The sequence below is a fragment of the Salmo salar genome, chromosome ssa29 (genome assembly GCF_905237065.1).
Source record: "Salmo salar chromosome ssa29, Ssal_v3.1, whole genome shotgun sequence".
NCBI lineage: Eukaryota > Metazoa > Chordata > Actinopteri > Salmoniformes > Salmonidae > Salmo > Salmo salar.
The window spans coordinates 16,074,895-16,091,742 of NC_059470.1; the positions used below are offsets into that span (position 1 = coordinate 16,074,895).

At 41.0% G+C, this 16,848-nt stretch overlaps 1 protein-coding gene and 1 non-coding gene across 2 annotated transcripts in view; one reads left to right on the forward strand and one right to left on the reverse strand.

Moving 5' to 3' along the window:
- The window catches only part of gpr158a (G protein-coupled receptor 158a), a 102,506-nt gene that overhangs the window by 66,071 nt on the left and 19,587 nt on the right, over positions 1-16,848 (forward strand). The window contains exons 6-7 of the mRNA XM_014181001.2: positions 8,548-8,657; positions 10,637-10,881. Coding sequence (XP_014036476.2) covers positions 8,548-8,657; positions 10,637-10,881 — 355 coding nt within the window. The remainder of the gene's footprint in view (positions 1-8,547; positions 8,658-10,636; positions 10,882-16,848) is intronic.
- Positions 5,490-5,565, reverse strand: trnaa-ugc (transfer RNA alanine (anticodon UGC)). Its single transcript has one exon. It is a non-coding gene; the product is annotated as a tRNA-Ala (tRNA).

Sequence of the window (16,848 nt, forward strand, 5' to 3'; positions counted from 1 at the left end):
GAGAATTCTATGTGAGAATAATTTCCAGAACAATCTGAGATACCCATAATATTACTTGGCCACGCTGGCATGGAATCGCCCTGTACTGTAAATGGAGCCTTGATGGTCACGGTAGACATTCTAGAGATGAGTGTATGTTGATAATGGTCTCCAGGGTATTGATGTCTGTTAGAAAAGTATAAGGTAGACTACCCCTCTCCCCACCCATACACATCTCCCACACACAAACAACACCCGATCCCCTCCCTCTTCCCCCAGAGCGGAGTTCAAGGTTCCGAGCACTCAGCATTGATTATTAATAGAAGGTTTTAAAACAGAGGAAGGGAGAGGAATTGTCCTCCTCTTTATGCATACTGGAATTAACACCCACTTGTCAAAGCATCAGGGCTTTCCTTTTCCCAGAACTGATGCAGTCTGAAGAAAGTGCAGTTCAACAGTGTGTTGCTAGTCTAATGGCTCTCTGCTGAATAGGAGATTGTGTGTGTGTGTGTGTGTGTGTGTGTGTGTGTGTGTGTGTGTGTGTGTGTGTGTGTGTGTGTGTGTGTGTGTGTGTGTGTGTGTGTGTGTGTGTGTGTGTGTGTGTGTGTGTGTGTGTGTGTAGGTAAGTAGGTAGCGGTGCATGGCGATGGTAAGAGAGAGATGTGTGGGGGGTAGAGGATATCATATTGGATATCTGAGACGTAGCTAGAGTAGAGTGGAGAATCTAGGAGGGAGACATTTTGGACCTTGTGTTTCAGCCAAGTCATCTCCTCACATTGTTTTGGAATAGGAAATTAGAGCCTTGTAAAATTGTCTTGTATGAGTAACTATGAGCAATTATTTTTTAAGCCTTGAGACAATTGAGACATGGATTGTGTATGTTTGCCATTCGGAGGGTGAATGGGTAAGACAAGAGATTTAAGTGTCTTTGAACGGGGTATGGTAGTAGGTGCCAGGCGCACCGGTTTGTCACAAGAACTGCAATGCTACTGGGTTTTTCATGCTCAACAGTTTCCTGTGTGCATCAAGAATGGTCCACCACCCAAAAGGACATCCAGCGAACTTGACACAACTGTGGGAAGCATTGGAGCCAACATGGGCCAGCATCCCTGTGGAATGCTTTCGACACCTTGTAGAGTCCATGCCCTGACAAATTGAGGCTGTTCTGAGGGCAAACTCAATATTAGAAAGGTGTTCTTGATTTTATGTACACTCACTGTATGATGATCATTAAACAACTCTCAACTAGCAATACTGTGGGGAATAATACCATAGACACACGTATGTATGCACACACTTACATCACATATATCTCACAGTAGTCATCATCACATTGCTTAAAAAAAAAGGTAAATCATTGACCAAATCATCAGTACTACGAGTAAAGTCAGTTCAGTGTCAGTTGTGGCATCCTGCAGAAGCAGACTTTATACAGCCACATCACGGCATCACGGATTCAGTGGGTATTTATGCAGTTTATCTAAAAGGGTGTCATGATCTGTGTTTTCCCATGGTGCATTTTACAAATCATGTGACCTCTTGTGCCTTGTTAATTCCCAATGGACCTGGGCATGCGTCAGCAAGTTGCTCAGTGCCTGCCTCGCTCCTTCTCTCTCTCTCGCTCTCTCTCAGAACTTGTTTATTAGGACATTCTCTTCTATCACTTGCATTTGGGGAAAGTGGGACTTGAGACCAGTTGGCACAACTTTCTTTGTGGTCTTTGTGTATTCCCAGGACTAGATTTGGAGTGACAGTGACTTGTTTGTTGTATAAATATTGAGTCACCAGTGCAATTTAAATATATGGTAACATAGTCACGTCATAGTTAAAAAGGAATAGAAAAAAGCAGACACTAACACATAGGCCTGTGAATTTCCAGGGACCTCGTGAGACGATCTTATCACAATCCTTGTGCCGATATATGTATTAGGATCTCACGATTCGGGCCTCCCGAGTGGCACAGCGGTTTAAGGCACTGCATTGCAGTGCTAGAGGCGTTACTACAGACCTGGGTTCATTCCTGGGCTGTGCCACAACCGGCCGTGGCCAGAAATCCCATAGGACGGCGCACAATTGGCCCAGTGTCATCCGGGTTAGGGAAGGGTTTGGCCGGGGGGGGGCTTTACTTGGCTCATTGCAACATAGAGACTCCTTGTGGCGGGTCAGGTGCCTGAAGGCTGTCGCCAGTTGAACGGTCTTTCCTCCAACCCATTGGTGCGGCTGGCTTCCGGGTTAAGCTGGTGGGTGTTAAAGAGCACGGTTAGGTGGTTCATGTTTCGGAGGATGCATGACTCCACCTTCGCCTCTCCCGAGCCCGTTGGGGAGTTGCAGCGATGAGACAAGATTGAAATTGGGGAGAAAATACTAAAATAAAATAATAATAACACGATTCTATATGTATTACGATTGGATACTGTGATTTTATTGCGATTTGATGTTCCAAACATATTGCTGCAGAGGGACAAGAGAGAGCCATGAGAACAGGTTTTGATCAATCATGGAAATAAAATGGCTGAAAACTACAGACCCGGGTTCATTCCCGGGCTGTGCCACAACCGGCCATGGGCGGGAGTCCCAAACAAATTGGCTTCCTATTTAAAAATAAGATGGAAGAATAAGCTATGAAGGAAAAATACTGCAGTTTTGGTGCAGGCACAGCTAACGAGCGCCAAAATAATATTGCGATATTGTCAAAACGATACATTACGATTTATCGTCAAAAATAATATCCCGATATGTAACCAATTTTTTTCCCCCATCAACACTAAGACAGTATGTAGGCATATGTTCGACTTAAGAGCCTGGAGCTCTGTAATTACAAGACTGGTTCCCGAAGTACTTTCTCAACGAAAGGAAGTGGCCAACTTTGCATTGCTTCAATCAAAGCAGGTCTATTTCAGGAAGAGTAACTGTAGTTAATGTTGTCCCACTTAGTGGGGTGGAGGTTTTGGTTTGAGCCAGTCTACTTTGTTCTGTGTGTTGTTAGCCAGTTGAATTCAGTTCAGTCTGCTCAGTGTTGTCGCTCTGCTTCTGAGCTGCTGCTGAGGATGTGGGACTCATCCATCTCCAGTGGGGTCCTTCGCTGTCCTCTGACTGACTCAAACCTAGTGAGCACAAAGGTTACTATGCCTGCGTGCAGCTTCACTAGCCTACTGCTTCTCTGCCTGGGGGGAAATATTAATGCCTCTGCTAATCGGATTAACATGAACTATCCCACATCTGCAATGCGCAGATAATTATGTCGCCTCAAATGTTTATTTTCTCACTTTTAGGTTCTGGATGTTTTTGGACAATCATCAGTCTTTTGTCTGTTGTCTGCTAGGCCGGGCCTCATTTCAGTGGGTTTCCGGGGCTTATAGCTAACATAGACGAAAGACCGCTTTCCTTGTCTTAACGGGCTATTTTGGTTGTTGTTGCGATGATTCGTGGTTTTAGTATGATTGATTTGTGATTACTGGGCAGTAAAATGAGTTTTGTTATAAACGTCTTTAAAGAGAGTCATAATAAATGATGCTTGTAGAGAAAGACTTACATCCACACTGTAGATATGCGTTTAGTACACTGAAGAACAGAGAAACAGTAAAAATGATACAAAAGTGCAGGAAGCTTAACCCCCATACACTCATTAAAACCCACTGGGCGCAAACTGGTTTAATCAATGTTGTTTCAATGTAATTTCTCAACCAATTTTGATGTGGAATGTACGTGGAAAATACGTTGGATTTGAAAAAAGTACAATTGATTTGTTGGCTTCACGTCTCCATCTCAACCACAAAAATGTAAGTTCAAGAATAGGACTAAATGCACTTATCATAAAGTTTGATTGTATTTAGTCCCATTCTTTACTTTGATTCTCGGTTGAGAATCAGTGTCACAAAAGATACATCTCCTTCAAATGTTGATATTTGACTGTGTTGACAACCAAACACAACTCAATATCACTTTTGTAATATAGTAAATAACCTTAAATTAAGGCTATTTTAAAAACGAATGTAACAGTATTTATTTAACCTTAAAATGAGTAACGCATACATTGCCACATTTTGAGGTTAGCCTACTGTAACTATAAATGTCTTCTTAAGTAATTATAGAAAGCGTGCATGTTCAAGATAGCATGCAAAGGTCGCAGATCTGTGGAGATCTTCACAACTGCTATAATAATCTGAGCAGATAAAGCATTAATCACTCGCACCATGTACTTTTTATGTAATCTCAACTGCAATCCAGGTCATTTGGTTGTACTATTAAATGAAGCACAGTGATAACACAGTCAGTTGTTGTATGAATACAAAATATCTTTTAAATGGTTGAAAGCGCAGTGATACACATTTAGATGACAACTACACCAAAAATCTGACATTGTTTTCCCATTAGAATTTGGTTGTGCTTTTAGATGGTTGAAGGCATAGTGATAACACATCATACATTCAACAAACTTCGGACTGTCTTTTTGAGTCAGTAAATAAAGGTTGAAATCTCATTGATCAATGTCACAACCAAATATGACCTATTTTTCCACGTTCAATGACTTGGTGTGACCAGCGGGAAGTCTGCTCACAGTATAGACTGTTGGGACTGGGCATCAGACAAGTGTCTGGGGTAACACACTGTGTCTGTTTGGGGATAGAGTCAGACTGTCTCGGGCTATGGCCAGATGACCTGTACTGGGGCGATGGTTAGACACTTTCTCACCTAGGAAATGAACACAGAGTCAACGCAATAGAACCCCTACAGAACATTCAACTTTGACTACAACACCCCATACTTTCCTGATACATCAACAACCAATGGTATTTACCCATTACCAGTTCTCTCCCCCTCTCTCTCTCTCTCGCTCTCTCTTTCTTGCTCTCTCACTCTCTCATGGGCAAATATTGTACAATGAAGTTGCGCAAAGCTCATAGACTTACACAAAAAGACTCACAGCTGTAATCGCCGCCAAAGGTGCTTCTACAAAGTATTGACCTCTCTCTCTCTCTCTCTATTTCTCTCTCTCTCACTCTGTATGTCTGTCTGTCTCACTCTCTCTGTCTGTCTCACTCTCTCCCCTCCTCTCATTTCCTCTCCTAACCATCATAGCACTCAATTACGACCAAACAGTCAGTACTTCAAACACGTCCGAGATGTAATTAATCTACACGGAAGCAGTTTTAGCTAATCAATCCGATGGACTCACATTGGCAGTGAGCATACAGGCTTTATTGGATTATACAGAGTGAGCATTTCCCCCGTTCACACACTACTAAGGGCTAAACCAGGAAGACTCCCGACAGCAGATGCTCGTGGAGGTCCGCAGGAGGCCAAGGCACAGCTGTGCCTCTTTTTCAATTACAGCCCCTCGTCTGGTGCCCGCTGCCTTGTTTTGGAGGGTGAGAGGGAGAGTGTACGCCCTCAGAATACATTTTACATTTACATTTTAGTCATTTAGCAGACGCTCTTATCCAGAGCGACTTACAGTAGTGAATGCATACATTTAATTTCATACATTTTTTTTTTTTTTTTCCTGTGCTGGCCCCCCGTGGGAATCGAACCCACAACCTTGGCGTTGCAAACACCATGCTCTACCAACTGAGCTACAGGGAAGGCTATAGAATATATGAGAGAGATGAATGTCAACACAGATCCAGCTACGGGTACAGTGTCAATGAGTTTGTGTGCGCACGTGTGTGTGCGTGTGTTTAGGTAAGTGTGTATGTATGTGTGTCCATCCCGCCATACATACATACAGTGGGGTCTGAAATTATTGACACCCTTGATAAAGATGAGCAATAATGACTGTATAAAATAAATAATTCAAATACTGAGCTATATTGTATGCAACACTTTTGAGGGAAATTCTAATATTTGATACTAACACTATTATAATCCTGAATGAATCATGAATGAATCGTGAATAATGATGAGTGAAAAAGTTACAGAGGGTCAAAGATCATACCGCCAAGACATGCCCACCTCCCCTTGTCTTGGGGGTATGATCTTTGACCCTCTGTAACTTTTTCACTCATCATTATTCACGATTCATTCAAGATTATCTGTAATAATGGTAGCATCTACATTAATGTAGAAGTGTTTAGAAACATATTCAATTCTTATTATATTCTTATTTAGTGACTCCAAAATGACACAATACATATTGGAGTCATTCATTTTCTATTGGGCACAAAATAATCTGAAACGCAACCAAAACAAACTGCAAATACATCCAACAAGTTTGTAGAGTCACAAGCTTGATGTAGTCATTGCGTGCTAGGAATATGGGACCAAATACTAAACTTTTGACTACTTTATTTATCAGAATCTTTAGGGGTGTCAATAATTTGGATCCCTTTGACCCCTACCTTTTTGAGAAAAAAAGTATTACTTGTTAAACAAAATCTCTTTCTCTGAGCAATTGTATTAGTATAAAATATTATAATTTCCCTTTTTTTTCACACAATATAGCTCAGTATTTGAATTATTTATTTTATAGAGTCATTATTGCATATCTTTATCAAGGGTGTCAATAATTTCAATCCCCACTGTACATACTTTACATTCACTGAACAAAAATATAAAGGCAACATGTAAAGTGTTGGTTCCATGTTTCATGAGGTGAAACAAAAGATCCCAGAAATGTTCCACATGCAGAAAAAGCTTCTTCCTCTCAAATGTTGCGCACAAATTTGTTTACATCCCTGTTAGTGAGCATTTCTCCTTTGCCAAGATAATTCATCCACCTGACAGGTGTGGCATATCAAGAAGCTGTTTAAACACCATGATCATTACACAGGTGCACCTTGTGCTGGGGACAATAAATGACCACTCTAAAATGTGCAGTTTTGTCACAATGCCACAGATGTCTCCAGTTTTGTTGGCATGCTGACTGCACGAATGTTCACTAGAGCTGTTGCCAGATAATTGAATGTTCATTTCTCTACCATAAGCCGCCTCCCGCGTAATTTTAGAGAATTTGGTAGTACGTAACCATGCCAGCCCTGGACCTACACATCTGGCTTCTTCACCTGCGAGATTTTCTGAGACCAGCCACCCAGACAGCTGATGAATCTGTGGGTTTGCACTACCGAAGAATTTCTGCTCAAAATGTCAGAAACCGTCGAAGGGAAGCTCATCTGCGTGCTCGCCGTCCTCATCAGGGTCTTGACCTGACTACAGTTCGTGGTCCTAACCGACTTCAGTGGGATCTCAGGGATTCCAACATGAGGCCAAAGGTGATTTTAAAGCAGTTCAAGAGTTTAATGGCTGTGATAGGAGAAAACTGAGGATGGATAATGTAGTTACTAACTAAATGACAGAGTGAAAAGAAGGAAGCCTGTACAGAATACAAATATTCCAAAACACGTATCCTGTTTTCAATCAGGCTCTAAAGTAAACCTGCATAAAATGTGACAAATAAATTAATGTTATGTCCTGAATACAAAACATTATGTTTGGGGCAAATCCAACACAATACATCACTGAGTACCACTTTAAATATTTTCAGGCATGCTGGTGGCTGCATCATGTTATGGGTATGCTTGTCATCGGCAAGGACTAGGGAGTTTTTTTTTGTTGATAAATGAAACGGAATACAGCTATAAGCACAGGCAATATTCTAAAGGAAAAGCTGGTTCAGTTTATGCTTTCCAACATACACTGGCAGACAAATTCACCTTTCAGCAGGACAATAACCTAAAACACTATGCCAAATCTACACTGGAGTTGCTTAACAAGTCAATATTGATGTTCCTAAGTGGCCTAATTGCAGTTGACTTAAATCGGCTTCAAAATCTATGGCAAGACTTGAAAATGGCTGTCTAGCAATGATCAACAATCAACTTGACAGAGCTTGAAAAAAAATGATGTGCAAATATTGTACAATCCAGATGTGCAAAGCTCTGAGAGACTTCCCAAAAAGACTCACAGCTGTAATGACCGCCAAAGGTGCTTCTACAAAGTATTGACTCAGTGGTGTGAATACTTATGTAAATTAGATATTTCTGTATTTAATTCTTCAAAAAAATTCGCTAAAATGTCTAAAATCTGCTTTCACATTATCATTATGGGGTATTGTGTGTAGATGGGTGAGATAAAACCCACATTTAATCAATTTTGAATTCATGCTGTAAAATAAAATGTGGAATAAGTCAAGGGGTATGAATATTTTCTGAAGGCACTTCATACAGAAAGTGAATTGTTGGCTTGTTGGTTGAATGGACACAATTCAGATTACACGACTATACTTTAAAAGTCACCCTTAGAAGTTGAATGTAGGCCATGTCTCACCACTTCACTCTGTGTTTATTTGACCTCTGACCACATTAACATTCTAAAGCATAACAGGAACAGCAGGGGTATTCCAGGAACTTATTTTGACATTTTGCAAACTATCCCGTACAGTACATGGAAAATAAGGTTTGTGTTATTTAGCAGTCCTTCCATCCTTCAAAGGTCAAGGACGATTTGTTACCAATACCATTTGGTATGATTTTATTTTATGTCACTGTCCTAATATGGACACCATAGCAGCATAATCACATAAACAGAAATGATTGTAATTTACACTTATGTTCTCTCTCTGTTTGCATGCAGGTGGTCATTCTGTATTTCCAGCCGAGTGTATTCCGCTGTATCTTGTTGAGATGGGTTCGCCTGTTGGGATTCACCACAGTCTATGGGACAGTGACCCTAAAGCTCTACAGGTACTCGTTTACCATGTGTAATCATTACTATTAACCAGGCATGGGATAAATTATGTTATATTGCTACCTGCTGAGTAATTACTTTAGGATGAGAGTCATGTCCCAAGAAAGGGACTCTGGAAAGCACTTGATTGATGGCTTTTTACAGGGTTGCATGCAGTGGAAAACACTCATGCACGCGCATGTGTAACAGAGTATATTCTACGCACACACGCACACGCACACACATACACACATACACCCACACACACATAATAACATGGCTATCTAGAAACTGCCAATGAATCACCCTGTTTATTTATAGATTTTTTTTCATTTTCATAAATAAACAGGGTGATTCGCTGGCAGTTTCTAGATAGCCATGTTATTTGATGTCACATCCCTCTCTAGGTGACTGGGGCTGTCCTACTTGACAGGGACAACCCAATATCAATGTCCTGGGAACACCAGAGAAAGATGTGCACTGACAGACGAAGGGAAGGATTCTACTGTAGTTGATTGTGTACTGGAAGAAAGAAGCAAAGGTTGAACATAGCCAATCACATCCTGCCTGTGTTCTGCCAGCTTTAGAGTTCAGGGTGTTACTCAAGGATCTGGTTTACTCTGAACATGAATCAAATGGAATGCTGTAAGGGCCATTCTGCCAGCTTTCAAAGTCTGTCTCATCTGCAATGGTAATGAACTAAAGGAAAGGGAAAACAATGGAAAGGATATACCCCGAGGGCCGATTTCCAGGACCTACAGTAGATTAAGCCTACTCCTGGACTAAAAAGATATTTCACTGCAGATGAGACAAAGTCTGGCACATACAATTACAGTAATTTACAGTAATTTAACGGAATATGTGCTCTGGCACTTTAAGTCTGTATTACGTTCTATAAGTGCATTCATATTTACAGTGCAATCTCTTGTTTTATCCACAAGCCACCTACATTTGTTTCAACCGCGTTGAACAAGCCAGTTCATCCCTATTGACCCACTGTGATACTCTTTAATAAACGCAATTATAGGTCGACTGATGTCTAATTCCTTCCTGAAAGTAAGAGCCCCTATAAAGAACGGGGAGCAGCTAGTGGTGTTTCTTGGCTTGTTCATCAGGCCACACTTTAGAAAAAAATTCGCTACCTCATTAAGCGAGACTGAGAGTTTGCCCAGTTAAAGTGTGGGAGGAAGAGAGGGGAGAAAAAAACAAACAGAGAGCACTTTGGCCCAAATGGTCTCAATTTATTACATTTTATCGAATGGCTGAGACGGGCCAGGAGGCAGAAAACAAACAGAGGGAGTAATGCTGCTAGAAAGAGGGAAACCCGTTAGTCAAAGCTAGCTGTGGGAGAGAGGGAGGGGTCTAGAGGAGGAGAGGTGGAGGGGGAGCCCCTGTGAACAGTTGATAATGAGACATGGGGCAGACGTATTTAAATAGATACAGGAGCGTGATCGGAAATGGCGACAGCGGCAGTGTTCTCAGCAAGTGAAGGTGGCAAAAATACCTAAGGAAGCTCTTAATTATGGCGAGGAGAGATGAATTTAGGCGAGAGTAATCTCGGAAGGTGAGTCGTGGAGGAAGTCATGGAGGGGAAAGTGAGCACATTGCACAGATCCATTTTTGAGAGGAGCTCATTAGGGGGGATACACAGGACAATTCATCAATGTGTCTGGAAGTTTAGGGGCTAATAATGAGGATGGGGCTGATGTTAAACACTCAACAGGACCTCTCGGTCTCTGATGACCCCCATGGATGTTCATTTGAGGAAAGGAAAGGGAATAAAGAGACGTAGCAATGCCACTATTACAGTACATCATTACATTGAAGTCATTGCATGATGATGCTAGTGAGAATGATGATAGTGACTATAATGACGAATGTTATGGTAATTCATAGATGAAGATGACAATAAAACCACAACAATAAAATCAACAAGCAGCACCACAGCAGCACATTTCCTTGTATGTCTTGACGTTGAGCTGTCCCATTTCCCCAGGGTCCTGAAGGTTTTCCTGTCGCGAACGGCCCAGCGGATCCCCTACATGACCAGTTGGCGGGTGCTGCGTCTCCTGGCCATTATCCTGCTCATCGTCTGCTGGTTCCTGGTGGCCTGGACCTCGGCCGTCTGCCAGAACCTGGACAGGAACCTGGCCCTCATCGAGGTGGGCTACACCCCCGACCCGGACGGCCTCCAGTTCAGCATGTGCCTGCTAGATCGCTGGGACTACATGATGGCCGTCGGTAAGTGATATTTTTAAAATCTTTATTTAACCTGGAAACCTCTTTTGTGTTAGTGATAATAATATATGCCACTTAGCAGACTCTGCAAGCGAGTGCATTTTTTGTATGTGATGCTTGCGGGAATTGCCAGCGCCTTTCTCTCACCAATTGAGACAGAAACATAATGATCTTACTGCTTCCTGTTAAAGATACGGGGGCCAATCATGTATTTTATGGCTTAAATGTGTGAAGATCCCCACTTAGAGTGAGACAGAGGGGTCAGAGAGAGAGAGAGAGAGAGAGAGAGAGAGAGAGAGAGAGAGAGAGAGAGAGAGAGAGAGAGGTGGGTGGGTGGGAGAGAGTGAGAGAACACATAAATATTTTATATGAATACGTTGTTTTGGGGAAAATTGCACTTGGTTCATAGAACCGAAGTCACGTCAGTAACGTCCAGCAGCCGCTAGATGCGGTTGTATTAAACAGAGTGGTTTCGGTTTTCTTGCTACAAATGTGGCTCTATCTTTTGAACATTTAATTTTTTTGTAATCAGAAAGTGAGTCATGGAGGAAGTCATGGAGGGGAATTTTATTTAATTTTATTCCATTTTTGTTTGATTTTATTAGATTTTGTTCGATTTGATTCATTTTTTAAAATTATAATACCAAACATAAACATACAAACGACAACATAGTCTCCAGCGCCCGTATCACTCTCTACCACATGGTTTCAAACTGCACCATTTTGTTCCTCTCCGTCGCCCACGCACTTTCAACATTTAGATAATAAAGCATTTCATCTTCCCATTGTGTTAACAATGGAGGATTGGTTGATTTCTAGTTTTTAACTATATGTTTTTTCAAGTTGATTGATGAGAAAAGGATTGTCCAACCCATCTTTCAGTGATGACCCCATCACTGAAAGATAAGACTCGCAGGAACACTTCTGATAACCCTCAAGCCACACAGGACTCATTAGTACAGAGCGTACAAGACCAGGCACTAAATCAGACGGGGGGAAAAAATTCTACACAGAATATACAGTAATACAAAACTATTGCCTGATGATCTTCTGAACTTCCCAATACCTTTCTGATGCATTTCAGTCAATTCAAACTATACTCATACCAGACTGATTTGTAATAGACTGTTATAGCCCCAATTAAAAAAGTATACATTGGCCTTTGATAACATCACTATTTTTATATGGCGAGGTCGCAATTTTAAAGAAAATATCAAAGTAGGGTAGCGTGCCAATAAAGTTTGGGAATCCCTGGCTTACACGCTTATCTGTGCTCCTACAACAGACATTACCTCTCCTTAGGTAGCCTGCAAGTCAGCCCAAATTGAGAGTGAAAAGCAGATTTGTTTTAAGCATATGCTGACTAAGGTCCAAGCAATGCTCCAAGGTCCAGGAAAACAGAACGCTGGCGCTGCTTTGCATTTGTGGAACAGGTGTAGCCCAGGGCAACCATTACACGCTGTGTTGAAGCCAAACACCGTTGTGTTCAAGAGGGGAAAAACTGGAGGATGGAACACAGCGTTGTTTTCAAAGTCCAGCTAAATTTGACTCACTAAGCTGTGTATGAGCAACTGGGTCGTTCCACGAAATGAGTCCCTTTATTTTATTTTATTTTACCTTTATTCAAGCAGTGAGTCACCACTGAGACCAGGGTCTCTTTCACAAGGGAGTCCTGCATATACAATTTAACAAGACAAAATCAAAAATCAAATACAACATAAAACAAGTAAAATACAGAAAAACACAAATATTCAAGAAAAACTGTTACATTTCTCAATAAGAAGTTTTGATGTTTTAAGTAGAAAATGTGCACCAATATTGAATTTTAAAAGCCTGTTATATTAGAGTTCTCTTTAACATATACTGTAAATAAAGACTTGCTAAAGTGCCAAAACGCAGCATTTTGAAATGTATCTATGTGTACCCTCCTAGGAAGATTTTAACCCATTTAACCCTAACATTTCTCAAAGTCTTCATCATCATTGTAAAGCCTAGTTATTTTGTTGCTTTCACAAAGTGATTTCTGTAGATTATTATTTATTTAATGCGATTCATTTTAATGGAATAAAATAATAACCTGTCCCTAATTTTAAGGTCAACCTTGTGAAGTGAACTGAACTCTTGTTTTAATGTGGTGAAACTATTTGTTTTATTATTATTCAAAAGAAACATTGAACATTAAAAGATGTCGCCGGAGAAGAAGGTTGACGTTACAAGATGGTGCTGGAGAAGAAGGCTGACGTTTTACATATTCCTAACCAATTGTGTTTTTTGTTTGTTACTTTGCGTTGTTTGTAACTTATTCTTTAACTTATTTTGTACATAATGTTGCTGCTATCGTCTCTTAAGACCGGAAATAACTTATGGACATCAGAACTGCGATTACTCGCCACGAACTGGCAAAATCCTTTTTTCCTTTAACAAGTCCGACGAGCCCGACATGAATGACATACTGCTTTCCCGGTAACAGGCCCAGATCCCCATCATTGCGTGAAGAAAAGGCGGAGAAAAAGGGGACGGAGGGCATTCTGAGAATTCGTAGGTGATCGATTAAACCCCCACTTCCTTCCATTCTGCAATCAAACGTGCAATATTTGGAAAATAAAATCGATGACCAACGTGGAAGATTAAACTACCAACATTCAAAACTGTAATATCTTATGCTTCATTGAGTCGTGGCTGAACGACGACATTATCAACATACAGCTAGCTGGTTATACGCTGTATCAGCAGGATAGAACAGAGGCGTCTGGTACGACAAGGGGCGGTGGACTATGTATTTTTGTAAATAACAACTGGTGCACGATATCTAAGGAGGATCTCATGATAAGCTGTAGACCACACGATCTACCTAGAGCGTTTTCATCTGTATTTTTCGTAGCTGTTTACATACCACCACAGACTGATGCTAGCACACAGACTGCACTCAATGAGCTGTATTCCGCCATAAGTAAACTGGAAAACGCTCACCCAGAGGCGGCACTCCTAGTGTTCGGGGACTTTTAATGCAGGGAAACTTAAATCCGTCTTACCAAATTTCTATCAGCATGTTAAATGTGCAACCAGAGGGAAAGAAACTCTGGACCACCTTTACTCCACACACAGAGACACATACAAAGCTCTCCCTTGCCCTCCATTTGGCAAATCTGATCATAATTCTTACAAGCAAAAATTAAAGCAGGAAGCACCAGTGACTCCATCAATAAAAAAGTTGTCAGATGAAACAGATGCTAATCTACATGACTCTTTTGCTAGCACAGACTGGAATATGTTCCGTGATTCCTCCGATGACATTGAGGAGTACACCACATCAGTCATTGGCTTCATCAATAAGTGCATCGATGACGTCATCCCCACAGTGACCGCAAGTACATACCCCAACCAGAAGCCACGGATTACAGGTAACATCCGCACTGAGCTAAAAGCTAGAGCTGCCGCTTGCAAGGAGTGGGACTCTAACCCGGACGCTTATAAGAAATCCTGCTATGCCATCCGACGAACCATCAAACAGGCAAAGCATCAATACAGGACTAAGATCGAATTGTACTACACTGGCTTTGACGCTCGTCGGCTGTGGCAGGGCTTGCAAACCATTACAGACTACAAAGGGAAGCACAGCCGAGAGTTGCCCAGTGACACGAGCCTACCAGATGAGCTAAACTACTTCTATGCTCGCTTCGAGGCAAAAAACACTGAAACATGCATGAGAGCACCAGCTGTTCCAGAAGACTGTGTGATCACGCTCTCTGCAGCCAATATGAGTAAGACCTTTAAACAGGTCAACATTCACAAGGCTGCAGGGCCAGACGGATTACCAGGACGTGTACTGCGAGCATGCGCTGACCTACTGGCAAGTGTCTTCACTGACATTTTCAACCTCTCCCTGTCCGAGTCTGTAATACCAACATGTTTTGAGCAGACCATCATAGTCCCTGTGCCCAAGAACACTAAGGTAACCTGCCTAAATGACTACCGAACCGTAGCACTCACGTCTGTAGCAATGAAGTGCTTTGAAAGGCTGGTCATGGCTCACATCAACACCATTATCCCAAGCCCTGCCACAGCTCTTTTACACCGCAGCTACTCTCTGTTGTTATCATCTATGCATAGTCACTTTAATAACTCTACCTACATGTACATATTACTTCAATTACTTTGACTATTCGGTGCCCCCGCACGTTGACTCTGTACCGGTACCCCCCTGTATATAGTCTCACTATTGTTATTTTACTGCTGCTCTTTTATTAATTTTTTTAATTTTAAATTTTATTAAATGTTTTTATTTATTAAATATTCGAAACATACAATATACTTGCAGTGAAGCCGTTCAAAAACTACATCATACCAGTCATCCAACAGATTCCCATTCATAGCGACACACAGAAACATCCAGGGTCAATGTGCTGTTGAGTTTCCCAATAGCTGTCCCTCAAACATTCGAGACCCTTCCCACAGTCCCCCCTAGGAAGAGAAATATAAAATACAATGAATTCCATTCCCCACCCCCAAGAACCCCCTAATGCACCAACAACCAAGAGAATGAACTAAAGAGAAAAAGGAAAATACAGAAGAAAACAGCAAACAACAATGCAAAAAAATAAAAGAAATACATTTAAAACAAAGGACATCAAGGACAACTAAAATTATAACAGCAATGCCAACTGTATATGTGTGTGTGCATGTCTGGCACTATTACCTGTATGTGTGTGTTCTTGTATGTGTTTATTTGAATGAGAGTGTGTGTATATGCATGTGTACAAACATCTGCACGGCATCAGCCTCAGGCAAACCGGCATTAGTTGTAAAAACACTGCCACTTAGTGTCATTCAAATGTACTTTTTATTATGTTTTATTTTGCTTTTTTAAAATTTTATTTTGGACTTTTACCTTTAACCATTATTCTATCTCCCACACAGCAACTCCACTCCCACTTGTCTCCAATTCCACATACCAACCCTCAGCTTCCCTCAGCCCATCCCATCTATCTCTCCTGGCCACCCACTTCGGGTTTCTACGCAACACATATCTTTCAACTATGCTGTGATGTTTAACATACAATTTCAATCTATCTAATCGAATAGAATCCACAGATTTCAAGTTGAAGATAAATACTTTTACTACGAGTATTAGTATATTAGTAATTAACTGACCCCGGTCTCTCCAGATCTCCTAACAGTACTATTTCTAGGGTCAATTTTAGATCAATGCTATGCATTTTCAGCCATTCCTGAACCTGAGACCAGAAACAGTCTACCTGAGGGCAATACCAAAATAAATGGTCTATTGATTCTGTATCCTCACAACAAAATCTGCAGAGCTTTGATGATTTTATGCCCCAAATATTCAATATTTTGTTGGTGGCAAGAATTCTATATAATAATTTTAGCTGATAAGCATGAAGTCTTGAATCTTGTGTTGTTTTATATATCAACTCATGCACTCTCTGCCATGGAATCGGTACATCAAAAATCTATTCCCAACGATTTTGCAATTTGAGTGGCACAGTTGTTGACATCCTGGTCCTCAAATGAAACTGATATACTTTCCTATTTATGCTATTTTATCCCTCTGCCAGTTTTGATCCTTTATATTGGGCAGACAGACCAGTTCCCTACCTCCTCCCACTGCCACCTGCCTCCTCCATTTTTTGGGGTAATGCTGTAATCAATTGGTTGTACTCTTGGATTGAGCAGACCTTTCCGTACAATTCTGATAACTCCATGAAGGACATAACTCTACCATTCCAATTTACAATATAATATAAGAACAAAATACCCTTTTCAAGCATCTTTCCCTTAAATACAGGTATTTTATCAACCAGCACATTTGAGTTCAGCCATAATATGTGTTGTAATATTTGTTCTACCTTTTCAGGGGGATGAAATTGAAATTGTAGCCAGCTCTGCAATGCTTGTTTGAAAAAGAGAGATACTTTGAAAAAAGTATAATTTTCAATTAATCGAAAATGA